The sequence below is a fragment of the Tympanuchus pallidicinctus genome, unplaced genomic scaffold (genome assembly GCF_026119805.1).
Source record: "Tympanuchus pallidicinctus isolate F22 unplaced genomic scaffold, pur_lepc_1.0 scaffold8, whole genome shotgun sequence".
NCBI lineage: Eukaryota > Metazoa > Chordata > Aves > Galliformes > Phasianidae > Tympanuchus > Tympanuchus pallidicinctus.
This window is the reverse complement of record NW_026294802.1, coordinates 39,449,476-39,471,730: the sequence shown is the minus strand read 5'-3', so window position 1 is coordinate 39,471,730 and position 22,255 is coordinate 39,449,476. Positions and strand designations below refer to the sequence as shown.

At 45.1% G+C, this 22,255-nt stretch overlaps 1 protein-coding gene across 2 annotated transcripts in view; it reads right to left on the bottom strand.

Annotated features, from left to right (window-relative positions):
* Positions 1-4,130: 4,130 nt before the first annotated feature.
* Positions 4,131-22,255, bottom strand: part of CFTR (CF transmembrane conductance regulator) — an 81,428-nt gene continuing 63,303 nt past the window's right edge. For both annotated transcript variants that reach the window (XM_052668430.1, XM_052668431.1), the window contains exons 22-27: positions 17,932-18,174; positions 16,034-16,189; positions 9,073-9,162; positions 5,914-6,086; positions 5,036-5,141; positions 4,131-4,669 (exon numbers count right to left, since the gene is read on the bottom strand). In XM_052668430.1, coding sequence (XP_052524390.1) covers positions 4,463-4,669; positions 5,036-5,141; positions 5,914-6,086; positions 9,073-9,162; positions 16,034-16,189; positions 17,932-18,174 — 975 coding nt within the window. In that variant the 3' untranslated portion in view covers positions 4,131-4,462. The remainder of the gene's footprint in view (positions 4,670-5,035; positions 5,142-5,913; positions 6,087-9,072; positions 9,163-16,033; positions 16,190-17,931; positions 18,175-22,255) is intronic.

The following is a 22,255-nucleotide window of genomic DNA, read 5'->3' as shown; positions in this document are numbered from 1 at the left end:
CTCTTATTCTTTGATAAATTGAAGACAACGCGGTCATTTATTAACTTTGCTTTTATTTTTTACTATTACGAAATTTATATGCTTCATTAGTGTTTTAAGAGCATCCAAGAGATAACAGTGTTTTTCAGAGGCAGATTTTACTGAAAAGGAATTTGAGCACAAGCTTAACTGCAGTATTATCAGAGATAATGGAGTAGCGAAAACATGAGTTACTGTGTAATTGTCAGTTTCTATTGTGGACTGAAGATGTAATTGCTGTGAAATGATACTTGAGTTGCAGATATAATGAAGTCTTGTTCATTTTTTCCCCCTACTGAGGTAGAGCATTTTCCTAAGAAGGAAAGTGTCCATGAAGGGAGTATTTCCCCGCTCTCCCCTTACATAGCTACCGTCACACAGCTGTGCGTTGCGCAGGGCAGCAGCACTCCCAGCTGGATACCTCACTGGGGAGGTGGTGGAAAACATGCAGTGACCCTGAGGTCAGACTTGGTTGTCCTCCGTTGTGTTCTCAGGAGGTGGTCTGGGAACCGTGGACAGACCACGGCTGTGCGTGTCACCTCCACAGTAGTGTTTGTCTTAAGGTCATTGTGGAAGAGGAAAAAATGACGTAACTGTTTCCTAACACTTCAACTTTATGTGTAAAACAGTCATCCCAAGCTCATGTCAATAAAAGTTTTGTATGGCACATTGTCCATCTTTCTGTCTCTTAATTGTGTATCTGTTTTATCTCCCTAGCTGTGGCCTGGCAGGAGTTCACGTCTGTAATTATTTTCCTTGCTGTGTATTTAGGAAGCACCCTCACTGTTGTATTAACTGCTGTATTAACACTTGAATTTTTTTTTTTATTTTTTTATTTTTATTTTTATTTTTTTTTGCAACAGCAGTGGTTACATCCAACTATTCAGTTGCATGATTCAAGGATGATTTCTGTAGGATCCCATTTTTTGGTATCAATTTTGGTGCTGACAAATGGGACCCTGCTTTTACCGTCAGCTGCACAGCGCATGAGTCGCTGTGGAGGACCACAGGTCGGGAGGCAGCTCTCAGCAGTGAGCATCCCTAACTGTCTATATTCTGACTCGCTTCTAAGCTGGATGTGCTGTGCACTGAGAATACACCTTACAAATGCCAGCCCTCGTTTGGACGAAGAGTTTGCAGTGTGTTTGTGTGGGGCGGACTGAGGCAGTGCCCTGAAACCTGGTTTTAGATGCGCTTTAAGACGATATTGTCTGTGAGGATCAAAAGTCGTTTGTGCTGTACGTGGAGAGAAAACCTGCAGAGGAGCGGGTGGCTTTGATTGTTGGCTCATTGTTTGAAAGTCAAGTCTCTGGTGCTAAATTTAGTGCTGCCTTTCAATCCTCTCGTCCTTTCTTCTCAGCCCACTGTCATAATCTCTCTCCGTCTGCCTCTGATCCCTGGGTGACTTCTGTCTGCTGTCATTCTGACTGTCTGTGCTGCCTGTGATCTTCGTTTGTCGTTGCTCAAATGATGTTTTGCAGATCTCTGAATTCCATCTGATCCCCAAACGCTCTCTTCAGGCCGTATCAGCTCTTAGGCACAAAGGCTCCATCCATTCCACAGCCCCACGGTGGGTTTTGCATTTAGGCCCCACCTCCCCACGCTCCTTACATGTGGCTCAGTCCCTTCAACCAGAGCCTGAAAGAACATCACTCTCATCCACCACTGATGGCGATAAGTCCTAAACTCTCCATCTCTCCACTTTGTCAGTCCTGAAAATAAAAGCCCTCAACATGCCTAGAGCAAAACTTAAGGGCTTGAAAACCTCTGGTTGCATTTATAAGGATTATGTTTCAAGATCTAAATCCTAGTGAATAAAATTGAAGTAATGTCATTTATCCTAAGAGCAGGAAATTGATTTCGGAGAACATGAGGGTTTATAAAGGAATCATGTCACTGTATCACACTGAATGTTGCTTAATGTGCAAGATTTTTAGGCAGCAATTAATTGTCCATTAGTGAATAATTGGACACACGACTCCATGTGGGTTTTGGTGCTTTTCTTGCCCAGTGTTGAACAACGCTAACTCATAGGCAAGCTGTGCCCAGCTAAAAGGCCAAGTGGGCACCACACAACGGAGGAAAACGTTATGCAATAACTTTTTAGATATCTAATAGACCAGAACAAACTGTGAAGTTCTGATCTGATCTTCAGCAATCCGTGCTAATTCAGAAGCAATGGCTTCAAAAGATTTGTTCTCCCAGAGCCGCTACGTTTCAGGGAAATGTTCTCATTGTGGGCAGGGTGGAACAGGAGGGGTGCAGTGGGGCACTGTGACCCTGGGGAGAGACGTGGATACCAAGCAGTGGATGGTGCTGGTACTGCTGGGCCACAGCAGGAGGGCCGTGGAAATGGGAGACATGGAACTCACAGAAAGATTTTGGAGATAACAGGCAGTCCTTGAATAAAACCTACAGCTGGTAAGGCACCGGTTAAGTAACAGCGCAAGCTGAACTGCTGTTTGGGACAGCAGCCCAGAGAGACACCACTAATGGCGATGATGAAGCTGCTGTGCATGGGGATTTTGTATACGAGATGTACAAGGATGGGGGGATGTGCACATCTGAGTTTGTTTGGGCTGCTCCTGTGTGGCCGCTGCTGTCTAAAGGCCCTTGGTGCTGAGCAAGGCATTTCTGGCTGCCCTCTCCCTCCTCTGTACTTCAGGGGAGCTGCAGATCCTTGGCAGGGCTATTTCATTCTCTTAATCATTTTGGCTTCTTCTTCGCAGGCTGCAAGATTAAATCTTCCTATTAGTGCTGGACTCAGCCTGCTCCTTGGTTTTCATTGCACACCTGCACACACACCCGTTAGCTCAGATGTGTGCTTTCAGTAACAAAGCACTATGGGAGGGGTTTGTTTTATCCAGTGTATGTGTGTGTGTGTGTGTGTGTGAATTAAAGCACACTTGATGAGGAGAATCCACCTAAATAGTGACCAATCCGTGTTATGAAGGCCATCGTTATTGGTTCTTTTCTTCCACAGCACTGGGCTGCAGCTCCTCATGGGAGCAGTCACGCAGCTTCCCTGCTCGGCATCAGGCACGGCCCAGGCAGCTGCTCCCACTGGCATTGTCAGAGCTCCTCTGGAAAGCAGCATGCTCCTCCTGACTGCCACGGGCAGCAGATGCTTCCTTCCTCCTCCTGTGGAGGAGCGCAGTGCTTGGGGCCGTGCTCCTGCACTGGAACAACCAGCCTTTTGCCTCTCCAGTCTTTCCACACTGCCTTCTGAGAGCAGAGAGGGCAGTGTCTGGGACCTGGGGGACTGCAGTGGGATCCTGGGCCCTGCAGCACAGGGGTCTGCAGCTACTTGGCTGGGAGCGGGATGCCACTGGCTGGGAACACTATTTTCATTCCACATGCTCACACCGTATCTATAAGCAGCTCCCACATACATCCCCTCTACTGCATGCTCTTGCTGGATTTGCCGTTTCCCTTCTGGAAATCATAGAATCATTAAGATTGGAAGAGACCACTAAGTTCATCCGGTCCATCCATCAGCCCCATCACATGGGAGAAGAGGCTGACCCCCCCCTCACCACAACCTCCCTTCAGGCTGTTGTAGAAAGCAGTAAGGCCACCCCTGAGCCTCCTCTTCTCCAGACTGAACTATCTCAGCTGCTCCTCACAAGGCCTGTGCTCCGCACCCCTCACAGCTCTGTTGCCCTTCTCTGAACACGCTCCAGGGAGGAGCCCAAAACTGAATGCAATATTCGAGGTACGGCCAGAAACTCTGCCTGCGCGACCCAGCGCCTGCCCTGCTGCTTCGATGTGAAAATCACACCAAGCAAAGAGCGCTGCCCGTTGGTCAGCGGGCAGGGCCGTGGATACAGACAGGGCCGGGCACGGGCAGGGGCTGGGACACGGATAGAGCCGGGCAGGCGGAGCGGTGCCGGCCCCGCAGCGCCCCCTGCTGGCGGGAGGCGGCGCGAGGCAGACGGGGACGCGCGGGGCGGTGTAGGGGCGGCCCCGGGCTGTGGCGGCCGGCAAGGAGCTACTGGCGGGCTGTGCCGCTGGAGCGGCTGTTTGCGCCGGCCCGAAGCTGCCCTCGTTTGTGTGAGGGCAACGCGGCACCAAAGGCTGGCGGTAACAGAAACACCGTCCCAACACACCGCTTTTTGTACAAATATATTTTTCTTTACAGTACAGAATCACTTTTAAAATACATCATTTCCTTAACAAACGTTGGCAACAATATTAAAATAAATAACGTGTCCTAGAGAAAGTTCCGTTTCATCATAAAACCGCAAACCAGAAGAGTACAAAAATCGGTGCGAAAGTCTCTTCACCGGCTGTGCTGCGCGGGGCGCGGAGCGCGGCTCTCGGATCGCGCGCCGGTCGCTCCTGCGGCCCTCGGTGCGGTACCGAGCGGAGCGGCACCGCCACGCGGCGCAGCGCAGCGCAGGCAGCGCCCGCCCGCCTGGGAGGTCAGCCCGGAGCGCACGGCTCACAGCCGCGTCTCCTGCACCTCCTCCTCCGTCTCCTCCTGCAGCGCGCAGATCTGCGGCCTGGGCTTGCGCTTGCTGGAGTTGCGGCGGTGCGCGGGAAGCAGCTTGAGGCGGTCGGCGTGGCTGATGGCCTGCCGCAGGGAGCTCTTCTCGCTCAGCAGCTTCTGAATGGATTCGTACTGCCGCATCTTGTTGTCCTCGATCACCTGCGGGGACACCGCACCACTCAGATGGGCGGTGGCCGCGGGAGGTGCAGCCCGGCTGCCCCGACCCGCACGTTCTGTTCTGACAGGGCGCAGTGCGTCCTGACTCCTCACCGCCCAGGTTACACGATAATGCAATATTCAGGTGCCTTTATGGATGAAATCAAAGATTCTGACCGTTGGATATTTACTCGGAAAACCTTTTCCCCTGCACGCCTTTCTATTGCTCAAGAAGTGCAGCCCTTTCTGCCCTGGCCATGGTAAAGCAGGGCAGGAGGCTGGCGCTGCTGGTCTTTAAGGCCCCCCTCAAGCCAAAGCACTCTAGGGCTCGTCAAATGTAACAAAACAACTGTGGGGGAAGTTGCTCACCAGGAACCGCTGGCACTCCAGGATGGCTTCCAGCCTGTGCTCAGAGAGGATCACAGTGCAGTCTGCAAATGCATGCTTCAGCGTTTTCCTGATCACCTGGGAAGTTCTGGAAGGCAAATAATCATTGGCATCCAGACTGCAACATACATCACCCACAGCCCGTAGCTGCATTTGTGGTGTGTAATCATCCAGCTGCATGCTGTGATGCTCAGCAGTGGTGCACCTCTGCTGGGGAAACACTCATCTGCTCTAATGTGAAGGTGTAACTGAACTTCTCTGACACTTCATGCAGAAATGCCATCATCTCTAACAATGCCACACTGCACTGGCATCCTTTGGACCTAATTTATGCTCTTGCTGTCTGGGCTGGAGATAAGTCAGCTTGGAGTGCTGAACTCATGGTGATAATCCCAGTCTGATGTAAGCTTTGGGGTATAGAGTTGCTCCCCTTGGGTAACAATTACAGCACCCACCATGCTGGAGCCTCTCCGTTACCCTGCACTGTGACAGTGGCACAACAGCAAGGAACAGTGAGTTACAGCACGGTGGACCAAGTGTGGCCAGCGCCCTGTGGACAGCCCAGCAGCCGTCACTGCGTGTCCCTCTCCTTCCTTCACATAGCTCTGCCAAAGCAGGACAGCCAGCACGGCTGAGCTGCTGCTGATGCAGCAGAAGTGAGTTGCTGCCCTGCTGGAAGCCGGCTTGAAAAGTGTACTTCTCAGAGGTGTCACGTTTAGTGCAACTCTTTTCCCCAAGGTCTGTTCCTGAAGCTGAAATCAGGCTTAGTACCAGACCTGAGGAGTTACCAAAGGTTTCTTTAGGAGGTGCTGCCTCACTGTTTTCTGGATTTCGTATTAGAACACGTGAACAAAACGTACATGGGGTCCAGGTGAGCACTGGGCTCGTCCAGCAGCAGGATTTTAGCCTTACTGAGAACGGACCGGGCAAGGCACATCAACTGCTTGTGCCCGTGGCTGAGGACACAGCCTCCATCCACAAGAACAAAATCCAGCTGGCCTGGGAACTGCTCAATCACAGACTTCAGCCCAACCTACCAGAGAGAAAAAGAAAGGAAAAATGGATGAGGCACAGTTACTGCTGATTGGAGGGGGGGGGAGGGTATGATGACCAACACCTTTTCTTTTCTTGCCTTTTACTCCTGAACAGAAAATACAGATTGATGAAAATGAGTGTCTGTCCTACAAAGACTACAAGGCGCTGGCTGGGCGGTGTGAAAAGCTGAACCACACCATGTGCCAGGATTTACTCTGGGAAGCTGAGAGTCAATGCTTTGTTTGTTTGTCACATACAATGACTTCTGGCATTTCCACCCAAACTCTCTGAGTTAGCAGAGACAGCCATGTGCTCAGAACTCGTGTCCAGAAATGATGTGTGTCACTGGTAATGTCAAGGAGAGAGATTTCTGAAAGGAAACCAGGCCTCTTTGGTTACTAGGAGGGCAAGAAGAAACAAGCAAAATTCCCGTGCTACTTTACAGCAACAGGCAAAATAACCCCGGTCACTGCGGCGTTGTGTCTATGGTTCCGAGAGCATTTCCATCTGCTCTCTGTGCTGCCTCAAAAGCACTGTGCATGTTGCTCAGCCCATGGGCATTGCGGCCGTTCCTCGAGCACCAGTGGCAGAATGCTTCAGAGGGCCTTGTGGTGGGAACCTGCTCCACCAGAGCCAGAAACAAACCCAGCACAGGAGGTGGCTCTCGTTTGTTTCTGCCTGTGCCCCTCTTTGCTCTCGCTGGGAAGGGCACTGTGTTTGCACCAAAGCTTTGCAGCTTCCTCACGTCCAGTCTGACTGCTCCCTGGCATTCCCAGAGAAGCATTTGTAAAACATGAGAACTGGGAAACATATGAGAGATGCACTACTCCAAAATACATTATAAAAGTGCAGTGCACCTCACAGCTCATGAAGAGCCCCCCTTGGACTTTCAAAATATGACTGTTCTGCCACTTATTTTCATTCCAAGGCAAAAAAAACAGAATTATTGCTTTGCATTTCCTTTTTACATGGAAACCATATTAAATGGTGGCATGTAGGTTATGTATAGTATTTTTGAATTTCATACTTCTGTTTATAAGCAAATCAAGGTCACTGCATTGTTCCCCACTCTTTCAAATATAACTCTTGCCCTTTAATGAAACTCTGCAGCAGGTTTTTAGTTGGAGATTTGCTTTCTTCTTAAAACTGTGCGAGGTCTCTGTACATCTACAGCTCAGACAGCTGACTGCCCGAGGAAAACCCAGCCCTCAGAGTTAACACGAGTGTGACAGATTCAGGTGCTGAAATACTGGGGCAGTGGAAGTGAAACACCTGACATTTGTTCATACAGCGCCTTGCATCTGCAGCCCAGTGTAAGGGAGCTGAAAGGTGGCACTGATACTGGCAGTGCTGTCTAAGCCCTCAGCGGCCTATGGGTCAGGGTGAAGCTGGATGCCTGCTTTCTTCCCATGCCCCACTCCTGAAGTCACGCTGACTCATTGACTCCACCGAGCCAGATTTCAGGAGCACGAGCTGTGTAAACAATCACATCACTCCTACTGAAAAGTACTAACGGCTCTTTTTTATTTGCTTTGAGTTCTCTTGCCTATTAACTGAAATACGCTGTGTTGTTGCATTTGGATTTGCCAAACTCCTTAGTGATAAATAGTTCAAAAATTTTTTTCTCACTGTTTACAAATAAGGATTAGCTCTTTAAAATCCCGGGGTTGGCTCTCACACACCACCATCCAAAGCAGAGCTAGAACTCACTTTCATTCAAGAAAGGGGATATTAATTCCCTCCCCCAAGTCTCAGGGCATCAGGGAAGCACAGCACTGCTTCCCTGTCTCTTGTAGCACCAGCTAAAAAGCTGCTGTTGCTCCATTTCACCAAAACTGTTGTGATGTACGTACTTGACAGTAAATTGTGCACTGAAAGTGGCTACTTTCCCCTTTTTCAAACAGGAAAGGAATTACATAAACCTCAGAGAGAACAGAGACAAAAGTCAGCCTCCTGGGTGGGAACAAGGAAGCTTTCAGATTAACTCCCACGTTTGTATGCATTTTATGATACTTGAGACTTGCTATGGACAAGGAAGAGGGAAGGAGTTTATTAAGTCATCCGTGCCTTAGAAGGAGACATCTGCTTTCTAGGCTGAAGCATTCCCTCTTCTGTACCTCTTAGCTGCCTTGTGGCATTATTTACACCCGTGCAACCTATTAAACACTATCAGCACCAATAGGTGGCATCTTACACCCATAATGCGTGGTGTTTGCTCTGTAGATGGAAACAGCTGGAAAAATCTTTCCCCTGCTACTGGGGAATTTGAAAACAAAAATGTTGCTAAAACCTCAATGTAAAATTAGAAGAAAGAAAACCTTCGGGTTTTCCAATATCCCCTAATATTTGATTTCCATGAAGGAGGCAGCTGGCTGTGACACAAGCTGTACATGAGCCCAAATGCGATGTCAGAGAGCACTGCCTACCAGCCAGCTGTAAGCCAGACTGAGAGCTGCAACAACTGGAAAATCTTTCAATGAAAGATTCTTATAAGCTGAGTCTAAGTATTTCCTATTGCAGTAATACCAGTCTTTTATTTCTAGCACTGGCATCAGACATTTCTCACTTCTCTCTGGCCTCTCAGATGTTTGCCAGTCATCTTTGCACACTTCAGTTGAAAAATTTCACGTATTTGACAAAGCATTAAAGTGACAAAAGATTACAAGACTTCTGCGTCATCAGCCCACTGCACTTCTTTTCTCTCAGGGTCATGTAGCCAAGAGAGCCTCACCTGTGCTCAGTCACTGCATGAAGAGCTGCACGGAAGTTTATCTTTGTGTTTCCTTATTACCCCATAAAAAATCGCCTTTGTCAAAGTTGGGGAAAAAAAGGTTTATGGCCTTCTGTTATCTTTTCTCAGCACTTTGTTTCAAAGCCTTTATATAAATTTAGCACACGATAACCACTTGTTTTGAGTGCACTGCATTGCACTCCGGTGTAGGCACTCAGCAGAGGGAAACAAGAAACACACTGAGCAGTTTTACCTCCTCGGCAACTTTCCATATTTCCTCATCGTTCCATTGCCCATAAGGATCCAAATTCTTCCGAAAAGTTCCAGAAAATATGAAGACTTTCTACAAGAAAGAAGATGTACAGATGGATATATACAGGTGGATCACTATGTGAGACGTTGTAAATTGCAAAGCATACAGAGACAAAAAATAACCTTCTGTAATTATCAGACAAAGCTTAGTGAAGGTTTTATACAATTTTGGAAAAAGTTGTTCAAAAAAAAGAGGAGAGAGTTAATCACAGAATCACCGAATGGCCAGGGTTGGAAGGGACCTCAAGGATCATGAATCTCCAACCCCCAAACCACAGGCAGGGCCACCAAGCTCCACATTTAATACTAGACCAGGCTGCCCAGGGTCCCATCCAAGCTGGCTTTGAACAACTGTAGGGATGGGGAACCCACAGCCTCTCTGGGCAGCCTGTTCCAGCATCTCATCACTCTCATAGTAAAGAACTTCCCTGACATCCAACCTAAATCTTCCCACCTTCAACTTAAAAGCATTTCCCCTTGTCCTGCCATTATCTACCCTTTCAAAGAGTTGACTCCCCTCCTGTTTAGGTACTGGAAGGCTGCAGTGAGGTCACCCTGCAGTCTTCTTTTCTCCAGGATGAACAAGCCCAGCTGTCTCATCCTGTCTTCATAGGAAGGTGCTCCAGTCCCCTGATCATCAGAGTTAAGAAGTGTATGTTTAGGTTTTGACTGCTGTTTTAATAAAAACTAACCCAAACTTGTCTAAAAAAATGTGAAATATTTCAACAGTTTTCAGAATGGAAAATTTTCTATATTTTAACTTTGGAAGAAGCCTTTTTAAAATCTTGTTTGATTCTTTATTGCTCGTCCCAGCCCCATCTCAGCAGAGCCCTCCTGCCCCTCTCTTGGTGCCAGCTCACAGGGACGTGGTGCAGCACAACCCAACCTAGCTGCAGCACCACCACACACTCACACAGGAGGCTGCCCTGAGGGATGCTGCAGGCGTACTCTCCTCTTCCTGTTCTGCACCTTCCCTCTGTTGCAGAAAATGATGAAGATGTGCACTGCTCAGCACCAACAGAGCATCCTTCTAAGATTTACTACTGAATTTGTTTTGTTCATCAGTTCAGACAAGCAGCTATAAAGGAACATGCTTTAGATAAATGTGTTGTGGCTGGAAAAGCAATGACTCAGACAAAATTAAATATTTGTTTAATCTCTTTTTACACAGGGCAGGTGTGTCAGATTGGTGGAAGTGGGGTTCTTCAAGTGACACTGAGGTTGCTACAGTTCTTATAAGGTAAATGGAAGCTGTTGCTTTCTGTGTTGCTCTACACCTGCTGCTAACAGCAGGGAAACTTGCTCTCAAAGAATGCAAAGGTTGGGAAATATGACCATTTGCATGTTCTTGCCTTGTACATACAGAATGGATATCAAGAGGAAGGATTTCAGCCATTACTTCTTCTTTTGTCTTCCTAAAGAAAATATTTATTTAGAGAAGACATGTTGAAATGCCAGGGATCCGTAGCCAAATAATTTCTTGTTGAAATTAAACCAGAGCTCTGGTTGTCCAAAGCTACTGAAAGCAACAAGGGAACTGCTGGGGTGGCAGAGATTGGCTGAGAGTGTGTATGTAGTAAAATACTGTCCCAGAGCTCAGCCAGTTGGCCACAATTTCCGTCTGACCTTACCTGGGAAATTGGCCTTCTTTCATCAGATTTCAGAGTGATTTATATGTGCATTTATATTCATCATCTAATTATGATTAATTAGAAGTGTGTGGCAGCTTAAAATAAATTGTTTTAATTCATTTAATTAAGAGGTGCAAGGCATTGCCAGTAACTTCTTCGGTATAAGAGGGAAGAAGGACCTCACTCAGGAGAGCAGAAGAGAAAACCAACTGCACTCTGCTGCCATGCAGCCACTGGAGGGGCTTCCCTGATTGCTCCTCACTGCTCTGCAAGCCAGGATCCTGCAGTGCAGGCAGTGGTGTGCACAGCCAGAACTTACAGAACTACATTTGGTAGGTACCAGGGAAAGAGAAGAGCCTTTCCTTTATAACCATCATTTCTAGTAACTCCAAGTGCTTGAGTGAAGAACAGCCCTGTCCCTTCCCACGGCCCAGTTGGTTTGTGCATGTGGGACTACATATTTGCAGCAGGATTAGATTCCTGCAAGCACTGGGTGCGGTGAAAGTAATCGCTCTATGGAAGCAGGGTCAGACCTGGTTTTGTTCACACTTTGAGCACCATGCATTTAACTAATGGAGTAGGTATTTTCAGCTCTCACTGATAAAGAATAGTCAACTGAACAAACCAGTTTTAAAGAAGATTGGGTTGAATAACATTCCTGCTGAAGTGCAGCAGGGAGAGAAATAAAGGAGACCACTTTCTTCAGACACTACTGATACTTGTGAAAGCTGTGCCTTTAAGAAGTAGGGCACTAAAAGCAAGCTATTCCCTGAAATACATATTTTTTTTTTTCCACAAGATAAATATTGCATTGTCCTGAATTCTGGTACTTCTCCATCCTTTTCAACACCTTCTTCCTCTGAACTCATTAGAAACCACATAGGCTTCACCTGAGTAAATATGGTGTTAGGTACGTGGGCAGGTACAGTCCACTTAGAAAGAAGGAGAAAAATAAATCTTAACTGCCAGGAATTCAAAAGGGTGTGGGGGGGAAAAAAAGTGACTGCCATGGGCTTGCGTGTCATTTATAAATATGGAAGGAGTAGGAATAAGGAGGTGATGGAAGGAGAACTGGGTGGCTGAGGAGACTGGAAGTAAATCTGGAGCCATTTCCTTCTCTGTCAGTTGTTCGTGTTCAATCTGGAGGATAAAGAGTGTGATCACACAGCAGGTAATTTCTCAGAGCTAACAAGCACCCACAAGCAAAATGCTTAGGAACGTAAATATGGCCATGTTTATGTTCTGCCCACCCCACCTACTGTAAATCAACCCCTCTAAAGTGCTAATCCTCTTCAGTGGCTAGAGCCTCTGCATATTGGTTACAGAGTTGAGTACACCCAGTTTGTGCAGATAAGCCTGCTAAGTGATTTAAGTGTTGTGTGGAGAACCAAGTCTCTGACAAACCCAAGGAAATGCATACAGAAGAGTACTGAATCCATTTAGAAGAGGCAGATAAAGAGTGAGAATATCCTGGCTGTGAGCAGCTGCTGATGAGATAGAAGACCTGTGCAGGTTCTCAGCCAGACCCATGAGCTGGCACCTCTCACTCTGCTCTTACAAACCCTTCCTTGTTCCCATCTGCCCAAGGCTGAAACATCTTCAGAAGCACAACACCAGGTGCACATACAGAGGTGTCCAATTAACAGCAACATGACCTCCATGTTGCCTCCTCCTACATACATCACAACAATATCAAGATGAAGGAAAATGAATTTGGTATCTGAATGTCTGAGTTCAAAGTTTTATTGTCATAAGTGTCCATTAGAAACTGTACTGACATTAAAACATTTACAGTCAACAGTAAGAGCATGAGAGTAACAAAGACTCTTTGCAAATTTCTTTGCAATCATTTCTGTAAGATTCAAAGTTGTGTTGAAGATGCAAAAACTTCTGCCTCCCATAAAGCTCACTGAGAAGCACGAGGGCTGTGTTCCCAGCAGCACTGAATGCATGATGCAGAAAACAACAGATATACTGCCCTGAATGAGCATGTTTCTATTGACCTCCACCAGTGTCCTGTGCATGGGCAAGGGGCAGGAGATGCTCCCACTATGATGATACTGACATGTCAGCTCATAGCTGAGCTTCTCAGCAGGATGCATTGCAAAGGAGTGACCTGGGAGGGTACAAAACAGCCATCCTGGTGCCACCTCCAAGGGTGAGCTGTCCTGGAGAGTCTGAGGCAACGGAACAGTGCTGAGATGGACAGACAGACAGGTAGATGTCATGAACAAAGACAGATGGCTACTGCAAAATGAACCAGGAAGAGAAGTTGCCAAACATTAACTTCTTCAGGGAAATAAGGGAGCAAAGGGATTTGATAGTTTTCTTTTTGTCAGCTGGCAATCACACAAACTGTAGTAGTCCTGTTCTCCATACTAAGCTTGATTTTAACTCTACATGGAGTTAAATGCTGTGAGATGTGTCATCTGCGGATGATTAAATGTCTAAATATGAGCGGAACAGCACTCAAGGCTCAAGGAAGCACCCACTGTGGGGGGGGACACCTTATGGATCTCAGGATTCCTCAGTTGTTTTAATGGGAAGCTGGCTCCAGATCTCCCATTATCCCTTCATAGCCAAACTTCTAAAGGCTTCTTCTTCAGTCTTACTCAATTAGTTATTTCAGTACATACTCTGCTTGAGGACCTGCATGCAAAAGAGCTTCAATGTGCAGAAATCAGGTGCAAGACACCTTTCTTCTCCAAACACCCTCGAAACATGCTAGGGAAAGTCTTGCAGATGAAACCTCAGAAAGAACTGCCCAGAATGAAGAGCTGTTGGGCTACAATTATGCTTCAAGCAGCCTGTTATCACTGAGTTACCGATTTCCATGAGAATTACAAACATCCTGTAGGAGCACTACTGTGGTCGAGGCTGTGCTTAACCAACGCCAGCCTTTGATGAGGTGCAGGAAGGAACTTCCTTGTGGGCGCTCCAGGAAACTTGCTTGATGTGATTTACCAGCTCATGCACCGACGGCTGCATCTGATACACAGAAAGGAGCAGATAGATCTCCTCCTTTGCTGTGGCTCAGTGAGATTTGTGAGTGCCCCTCGGGCTGTTCCAGCACCACCCACCTGGAGCACACTGCAGTACGTGCCATTGGGACATTGCGGGTGCTACACAGCCACCTATTAATGACACTCCTATTAAAGAATAATTTTGTGTCCTTTAAACTGCAAAATTTGGGGATAGGGAAAAGAAGGGCAATGCTGAAGAATTTTCCTAAGGAAGCATGCCTCAGGTTAAACTAGCTCCATTCCCTCACTATTAGTGAAGCCTCTCTCGTGTGACTGTGCGCATCCACATGTTGCTATAGGCCCACCTCCCAGGAAAGGCAAGGAGACTTTTATTTTACATTCTGAAGCTGCAGGTGAATGGCAGAGAACAAAAGGCTCTCTTTGTTCTGCGGGGAAAGGCTGGGCGGCATGTGTAATTTCTCTTCTCTGAAAAGAATACTGGTGAAAACTTTATTTCATTCTGCATATGGGAAATTCTGAGGCATAAATGTGCAGCTCCTTGGCAAGTGTTTTGGACAGAAACTGCAAAGTGAAGCAAGCAAATAGATTGTCAAGTCTAGTGATCTCCAGAGAATGAGGAGCTGGGGTTTTTTAGTACTCTTCGACAAATTTTATAACATACTTCTCCAAACTAAAGCAACACCATACATGCAATCTGTGCCCATCTTGACACAGCTGTATTTGCAATCTCTGACACAGCTACCTTGACCCAAAGGAGTTACTTTTTTCCTTGCTTGCAACTAAAAGTCATGCTGACAGTATTGAACCAGCAGTAACAAATAGAAGTTTACAGGACTAGACATACATGAAAGAGTTGCAAAGCTGAGAGAAAGGGTGACAGATCAGCTGTCACAGGGCAGCATGCCAGGCAAGCCCTGGCTGCCAGCAGAGCTCAGCCAGGGGGTGAATCTGAGCCGCAAACTCCCTGCAGCACTCCTGGCTCCCATAGGTTGGGTGTGTAAATTGACAGTGAAAGAAAAGGCTGCTCCAGTAAGGTCAAAGTCCTTAAAATTGCTGTCTTTGAGGAAACTGTTGCACTCGCAGCAAGTTTGCAAAAGACACTGAGCTGTGTGGTGCAGCTGACATGTTGGAAGTGAAAGGTTGCCATATAGATGGACCTTGACAGGCTTGAAATGTGGGCAATGCAAACATGCAGGTCAACCTGGCCAAGTGCAAGGTTTTGCATGTGGGTCTGGTAATCCCAAACATCAATACAGGCTGAGAGATGAGTGGATTGAGAGCAGCCCTGTGGAGAAAAAGTTGGTGCACTGGTGACTGAAATGCTCAACATGAGCATTTAATGTGTGCTTGTAGCCCAGAAAGCCAGCAGCATTAAAAAAGAGTGACCAGCTGCTCAAGGGAGGTGATTGTTCCCCTCTATTTTGCTGCCTTGAGGCCCTACCTGGAGCACTGCATTCAGCTGTGGGATCCCTACCAAATGAAGAATACGGATCTATTAGAGCAGATCCAGAGGAGGGCCACAAAGGTGCTCAGAAGGATGAAGCTCCTCTCCAATGAAGACACACTGGGGGAGTTGGGATTATTCAGCCTGGAGAATAAAAGTCTCAAGAGAGACCTTATAGTGACCTTTCTGTACCTAAAGAGGGCACACAGGAAAGCTGGAGAGGCACTTTCTAACACAGAATCACAGAATGAGGGTAGTAAGGAGCAGGAATAGGTCGCTCAGAGATGCTGTGGATGCCCCACCCCTAGAAGTGTTCAAGGGCAGGTTGAGCAACCTGGTCTAGAGGAAGGTGTCCCTGCCCAAGTTGGGGATCAGTTAATGATTGAGTGGTTCTGCTACTGACCTATCAAAGAAAAAAGGCAAACTATTGTTTTCACAACCTAACCATAATACATGATGTAAGGTTTTAGAAAACAGGAGGTGAGAACATCACTGACTGTATTTTTTTTCTTTAGATGGCACTATCTTGTTTTGAATCAGCATGTCATCCATTTCAGAGGCAGAGAGATAAGGCAACTACAAACACTTTTGTTTGAGGGTCTGCACCTTCTCATTCTTATAAGAGCTCTTGTGTGAGTGACATAGAAATACTCAAAATGTAGACTTTACTGCAAATTATCACATTCATCAATCCAACTATCCTCTTCACAAATTCTGTGCATTTTTTCTGTTTCTTAGCATAAAACAACTAACTTTCAGCTTAAATGTAACTATGTGTATATTAACATACAATCAAAGAAAAAAAAAGAAGGCCCTCTGCTGCCTGTAAAACATTCTCATTACCTGAGGAATCACTCCAAAGGCCTTCCTCCATTGCTGCAAGCTGACTGTGTTCCAGGAGATGCCATCAATCTGGATATCCCCTTCTGTATTCAGCAGTCTTAAAAATGCAAAAAGTAAAGTGCTTTTTCCTGAGCCAGTTCTTCCTAAAAGGCCCACCTGCAATGCAAATTAATAAAAGCAAGCACTTAATATCGCTCACATATTAACCACAGACCAAGGCAGCAGCATTTAGAGATCTTAATAGTGGAGAGCAATCCAAACTGATTTCAGTGGGATAGCTGTTCAGTGGTAGGTTGTTCATTTGTAAGTGATAAAAGTCTACAGCAAGGGTTGATTGTTAGTGTAAACCTTCAGAATCAACGAAGGTAGATCCATTAGCCTATACTTATCTGAAGAGCAGAAATTTCCTTATATATTATTTCATATTTTGTAACCACCACCCAAAGCTGAGATACTGCCTTTTTCCACAGCTGAATTTTACACCGCTAATGCTGAACTGTCTGAGCATGGGCTGCATTTGAACAATGACAGTATAAATGTGAAGGTGATGAGGTGACATGAGGACCATTCCTGCTGTCTGACATCCTTTCCATTACAGTGCCTAAGGCAAAACAGGGCAAGCAAAGGTCTGTGATGGGTGTTCTCCCCTTTCCTGCTTGTTTTTCTCTTGCTTCACTATGAGGCAGAAACAAATCTCTTTGGTTTAAGGAACGCACTCCAATTCTGGAAACGCTACCTCTGCGTACATGGTTCATCACTGAAATTGGGTAAAATTTCTAAATCATAGTCATTGTAAAAGGGATCTTTGTTTTAATTGTTTTGCGTAAGAAGTGTACAGTGCAAAAGTATCTTTCATTTCCATTACTCCGTTGCTTCAAAGAATTATCCAGGAAGTAAATCAAGCAGACTACAGAAGCACCCACACCTCACAGTGCAGAAATCACAGAGTGCCTCTCCTCCAAAGGCACAGTTGTTTCAAGATGATGCTACTGGAAGTCTGAACCCTATTATCAAAATTGCAGTGCCTTCAAACTTAGAATTGAAACATGTAAACCAATATAGATCTATCAACTCTGGCAGACAGGTGCTGTTCAAAGTAGGACCTACGAGCTGCCTCATGGCAAGGCAAGGCATTGTTGCTGACCCTGTTTTCTCATCTAAGTGACAGAGTTAAAATTGGCTCTTCATCCATACAGCTTCAGCTCAGGAATCTTTGCATGAACTTCAAGCAAAGTGTTCAACATCTGCCTAAGTGCTGCCCTGAAAATAAAGTTATTTCTTGAATGTAAACCCAAACACACATGAAGATTAGTTACAGGCTTGTAAGCCTTTTAAAGAATAGAGCTGCTTATCGTTTGCTCTCTAATAGTTTGGCACAGCCCACAGCACTCATGGAACGTCCCTCTGAGCGCCGAGCCGCTGGTGCGTTACCCTTGGCACGCTGGCCAGTATTCTTTCATGGCCCGTTCCACTGGGTCAGTCTGCCCCCAGCATTTGCACACTTCTCTGTCCATAGGAGGAGGAGGCCAACTTCAAGCACAGGAAAAGGATGTGAAGAACTACTGCAGAAATATTTTAGCTGTGTGTTATTCTCCTCGTGGTCTGGAAAGCAATTCATCGTGCTTCACCAAGGTACTAACAGCTTCAAGATTTCTAGGATAAGTAAGCCAAATTTCCTTACTATTTTTCGTAGCTAATAATACTAGATATAAGCACTTTTTTAATAAGAGGCAGAAGACGTTTCTGTCATTCAGGTGATTTAGATGATTATTTTGTTCTGCAATAATTTCATGTTTCTATCTACAAAAACTTACCGAGTCAATAAATAGTTTTATAATGACACTTCCACAGTAAAGCATAATAGAAATCAGACCAAACACAACAAAACAGTGTCTCACCGTCTGCCCTGGACTGATTGAGAAGGAAATGTTTTCTAAGACAGCAGTTCCTCCCTCAGTGTATCTGGCTGTAAGGTTGGTCACAGTCATTTGTCCCCCCGATGGCCAGCTCTTCTTGTCCTTCACGTGCCTGTTCTCAATTATAAGGGCATCTGAAAACTGGTTATTCTTCTGTGGCTTAATGCTTTTCATCTCCTCTGTTGGCATGTCAATGAATTTAAATATTCGGCTGACAGACCGCATCTAGGAATCAAAACAAATATTATTCTAATTGTACTGAGCTACCAAAGCAAACAAAATCAAATTATTACTAATTTCTATTGGGTGAGTCTCCTTTCTATGTATAGTGCTGTATAATTTGAAAAGGTAAGGTACTTCTTTTACAGAGCTGTAGATTATTTTTCTCTCGTACGATGCTAACGTTGCCAAACATCTAATTCCCCTTCCTTTATTTTTAAATGAGCACAGTAGCTCTCTTCACCTTTATAATGTATAGCAAAAACAGCAGATGAGCTATACATCTGAAATCACCAATCATGTAAGAAATCTTGGAGTCTCCAGCTCCTTCCTCCCGTTTGGCTTTGCTCTACCTGAAAACTGAATTTCCTTGAATAATGATTAATCTTCAAAGATAAGCAGAATGCATGGAATTTGAATAGGTCAAGGATCAGATAATAAAAAGTTAATTCATCTCCTTTGCTAGAACTTCACTGGACAGATGGTCACAAAACATATTTTTAAGTCTATGGACAATTTTGGTTTGGGGCATTCGTAAATTCTAAGTTCTGAAGTTTTTTTTCCTTAACTGCTTTCCCCTTTAACTTATGGTGGGCCATCTTAGATCCAGTCACCCTTTATTCTCCAAGCCTAAAGAAAATCCAGGTTTAAGCCTCTTTCTAAACATATGTTCTCCTTCCCCAGACATCCCAGTTCAAATTAATCTTTCCTGTCTGAGCAGCAGGAACACTGTACAAACATGCTGATACTTTCCTATCTATTTTAGGAATATCTTGATTAACACATCTTAAGATTATATATATTCTTTTCTTCACACTCACATCTTGCAGTCACCCTGTAACCAAGCAGTGGCTGGCCAAGCTTTCCTTCACTTTAGACATTTCTAATTGAAGAGATCCTTACTTACAAGAGAGGTTATTATTAGCAGTTCCTAAGTTTAAGCCTTTGCCCCTTTGTTGACTGAAATCTGTTTCATATTTGTCATCTGAGGTCACCTAATACCTTTAACTCTTAGTGTTCTTCATGTTGACACTGCTCTTCAGCTCTGTGCCTTTGGCAGTCTTCTTCAACATATCTTTTTGTTGTTGTTGTTGAGAGTATTAGAAAAAGATTAAAACAAGCTCAGTCACAAACCTAATCTTTGTTGAGTATCCTCCCTATAGCTCAATAGCTACGGCTTAATGCCGTTTCCTTTCCATCCAACTCATTAACTAGTTTACAGTTCTTGCAATAATCCTGATCTCGTTCATTTACATCACTTCTGAAACAGAAAGCCATAGCCAGTGTATTCCTGAAGACAGATTATTACTACATTACTCTTGTCCAGAAAATACATCATCAAACACAATTATCAAGTTATTCTAATACATCCTAATTTCAGCACATCTGAGTTTATTCCCTCTGTGAGCTTTGTATCTTCAGTTGCATCTTCAGCATAGTTTCTAAAGACTGCTACCATCAGACTAACAAACTGATGGTGGGATCAGTGACTTCTGATCTCTCTCAACTGGAAGAAACATTTGTTTCTTGGTCACATGCCACCACTGCCACATTGGTGGATTCATTCAACGCCATGGTTACTGATGGCCAAATTTTCAGACAGTTCCTTCTGAACTCTGGAGTGGGATGTCCAGTCCCATCCAGCCTCAGTGTATTGGTATGTGCTATTCCAGCCCAATCTTACAGATTTAACTGAAACGCCAAATTGCAGAACCCAATCATATTGTTCTTTAATGATACTAAAGAAACATCTTTGTATATCCTTGACCTTATTAAACTGTTTTTGTATTCCTTCAGTAAACTCATGCTGCTTCTATTATCATTGCTTTCACTTCATCGGGTGTTAGTACCTTTTTTTTTATTCCCAGAAATTTTATATTTTTAGAAATATTGCATCTGCAGAAATATCAGAGCTTCTTTCCTGGCTTCTTGGCAATGAAATTCTGTGCAAAAAAGGGAAATCCTGTAACTGCCCATGATATCCTAGCAATACACATCAGCTAAAATCTGCTAGGTAGCCATCTGGCTAAAGAGTCTTGCCTTATAAAATTTAATCTCTATAATCCAGCTCCCCTGACAAATTGATCACTCACTTCACATGCGAAGATATTTTAGACAGCTTAGTACTTTAAATCAATTGAAAAGATGCTTTCCTGGTTCTGTAATTTGCATTACGATTTAGATCTGGGCAGAATACAGCATAAATGTCAGTAACATTTTACAATGATATCCATTCTTCCTTTTGGAGACTGAAATCTTCTGTCATTCATAATGACAGGCACAGTTAGGTGACAGAAAGTTTCTTATCTGTTATTCCCGTCAGCAATTTAATTGCTATATTCACATTCTCCAATTAATGCTTTAGAATGAAAGAGTATATTTACTACTTTCAGCTAAAAATGTCTAGAGCACAATACACTATTTTTAGCCTTGCCTAATTGCATTTTACTGGGATTTTAATAACATTACAAAACCTTTAATTTACTTTCTCATTAATATCACTTAAACTATTCCTAATGTGGGATGAGAATTCATAATATTATTAAGTAATATACACTTCCAGAATGTGGAAGAGGTCACTTTTGTTTTTGTTTTTGTTTTCACAAGTAATCTAATACAACTAATTCTATAAGGCTCTGTATTCTTCTGCTATAAGAGGGCAGTTCCTTTCTCCAAAGCAGGCACATACAGTTTGCAGCAACAGCGCTGTGTGACACCACCTCCTCAAACACACGCTCTCTGGAAACAGCAGCGTGCAACTGAGCGATACCACAGGAGGTCAGTCCAGCGGCTCAAGGCGGAAAAAAAAGATCCTGTGCAGTTTGTCACTGCAAAAACTAACTTGGTGCAGGCAGGCCATATGTTAATTGTGAGGTTTCTTATCTTTTGCTGACACTTTTTGGAGGCACTTAGAGGTAATCAAACTCATATGTGGGTTTTGGTGTGTTCTGTCTGACAGCAAGTTGAACACAAGTCAGCAATGCGCCCCGGCAGCCTGAAGGGCCAACTGCACCCTGTGGTGCACCAGCCCCAGCACGGCACTGAGCGAGGGCAGGGGTTGTGCTCTGCTCTGTGCTGTGCGGCTTCACCTCCTGCACCGGGAACAGATTTGGGTGCCACAGTACAAGGACATACAGCTATTAGACCAAAGGAGGGCTAGGAAGATGAGGAAGGGTCTAGTGGGAAAGACATGGGGAGCAGCTTAATAATTCTGTGTCATTCAAGGAAGGGCCTATAGGGGGGCAGAGGCCCCTGGATTTGCTCAGCGCAGAGCAGAGGAGCTGAGGGGAGGCCTGATGGCGGCTGCCGCTCCTCACAGAGAGTGGGGGGCAGCGCTGAGCTCTGCTCTGTGTGACAGCGACCCGGCCCGAGGGAACGGCATGGAGCTGTGCCAGGGGAGGTGGGAAACATTCTTCATTAGAGGCTGGTGGGCAGTGGAACAGGCTGCCCAGGGCAGTGGCACAGCACCGAGCTGCCGGAGTTCAGGAAGGGTTTGGACAGCGCTCTCAGACACGGGTTTGACTTTGGGCAGTGCTGTGTGTGACCCTGGGGCTGAAGCTGATGACCCTTGTGGGTCCCTTCCAGCTGGGGATGTTCTGTGATTCATATACTCCTATTCCAGATTGCAAAAGCAAAATACTTAGTTCGCACTTGTACTGATTTTTTTTTGTTTGTTTGCTCTGTTTTTTTTTTTTAGATTTTGTGAATCTCCGTATGACCGCAGCTCATTTTGAGAACTGCTGTTCTGATGCAGATTATACAGTCAAGAAGCGACTAAAGTTTTACCAGACTAAATAAGAGTTCTCAGGCTTTCTCCCATTTCTCCCATATTAGACCATACTAATATCATTTTCCAGGTAAGAATTACCGGCTGGATGGGTTAAGAGAAAACTAGCATGGAAAAATGAAAGTATGAAAACCAGCCATAAAACAAGCATTATTTTTAACAATCCTATTTTTTTTCTTTGGTCTTCTTCTTTACCATGTACCACTTTAATTCCTCAGCACCAGTGATGTATAGGATGGAGCACAATGTAGCGTAGAAAGTACATTCTTAATATCTCTTTGGGAATTCTTTTTTATCTCC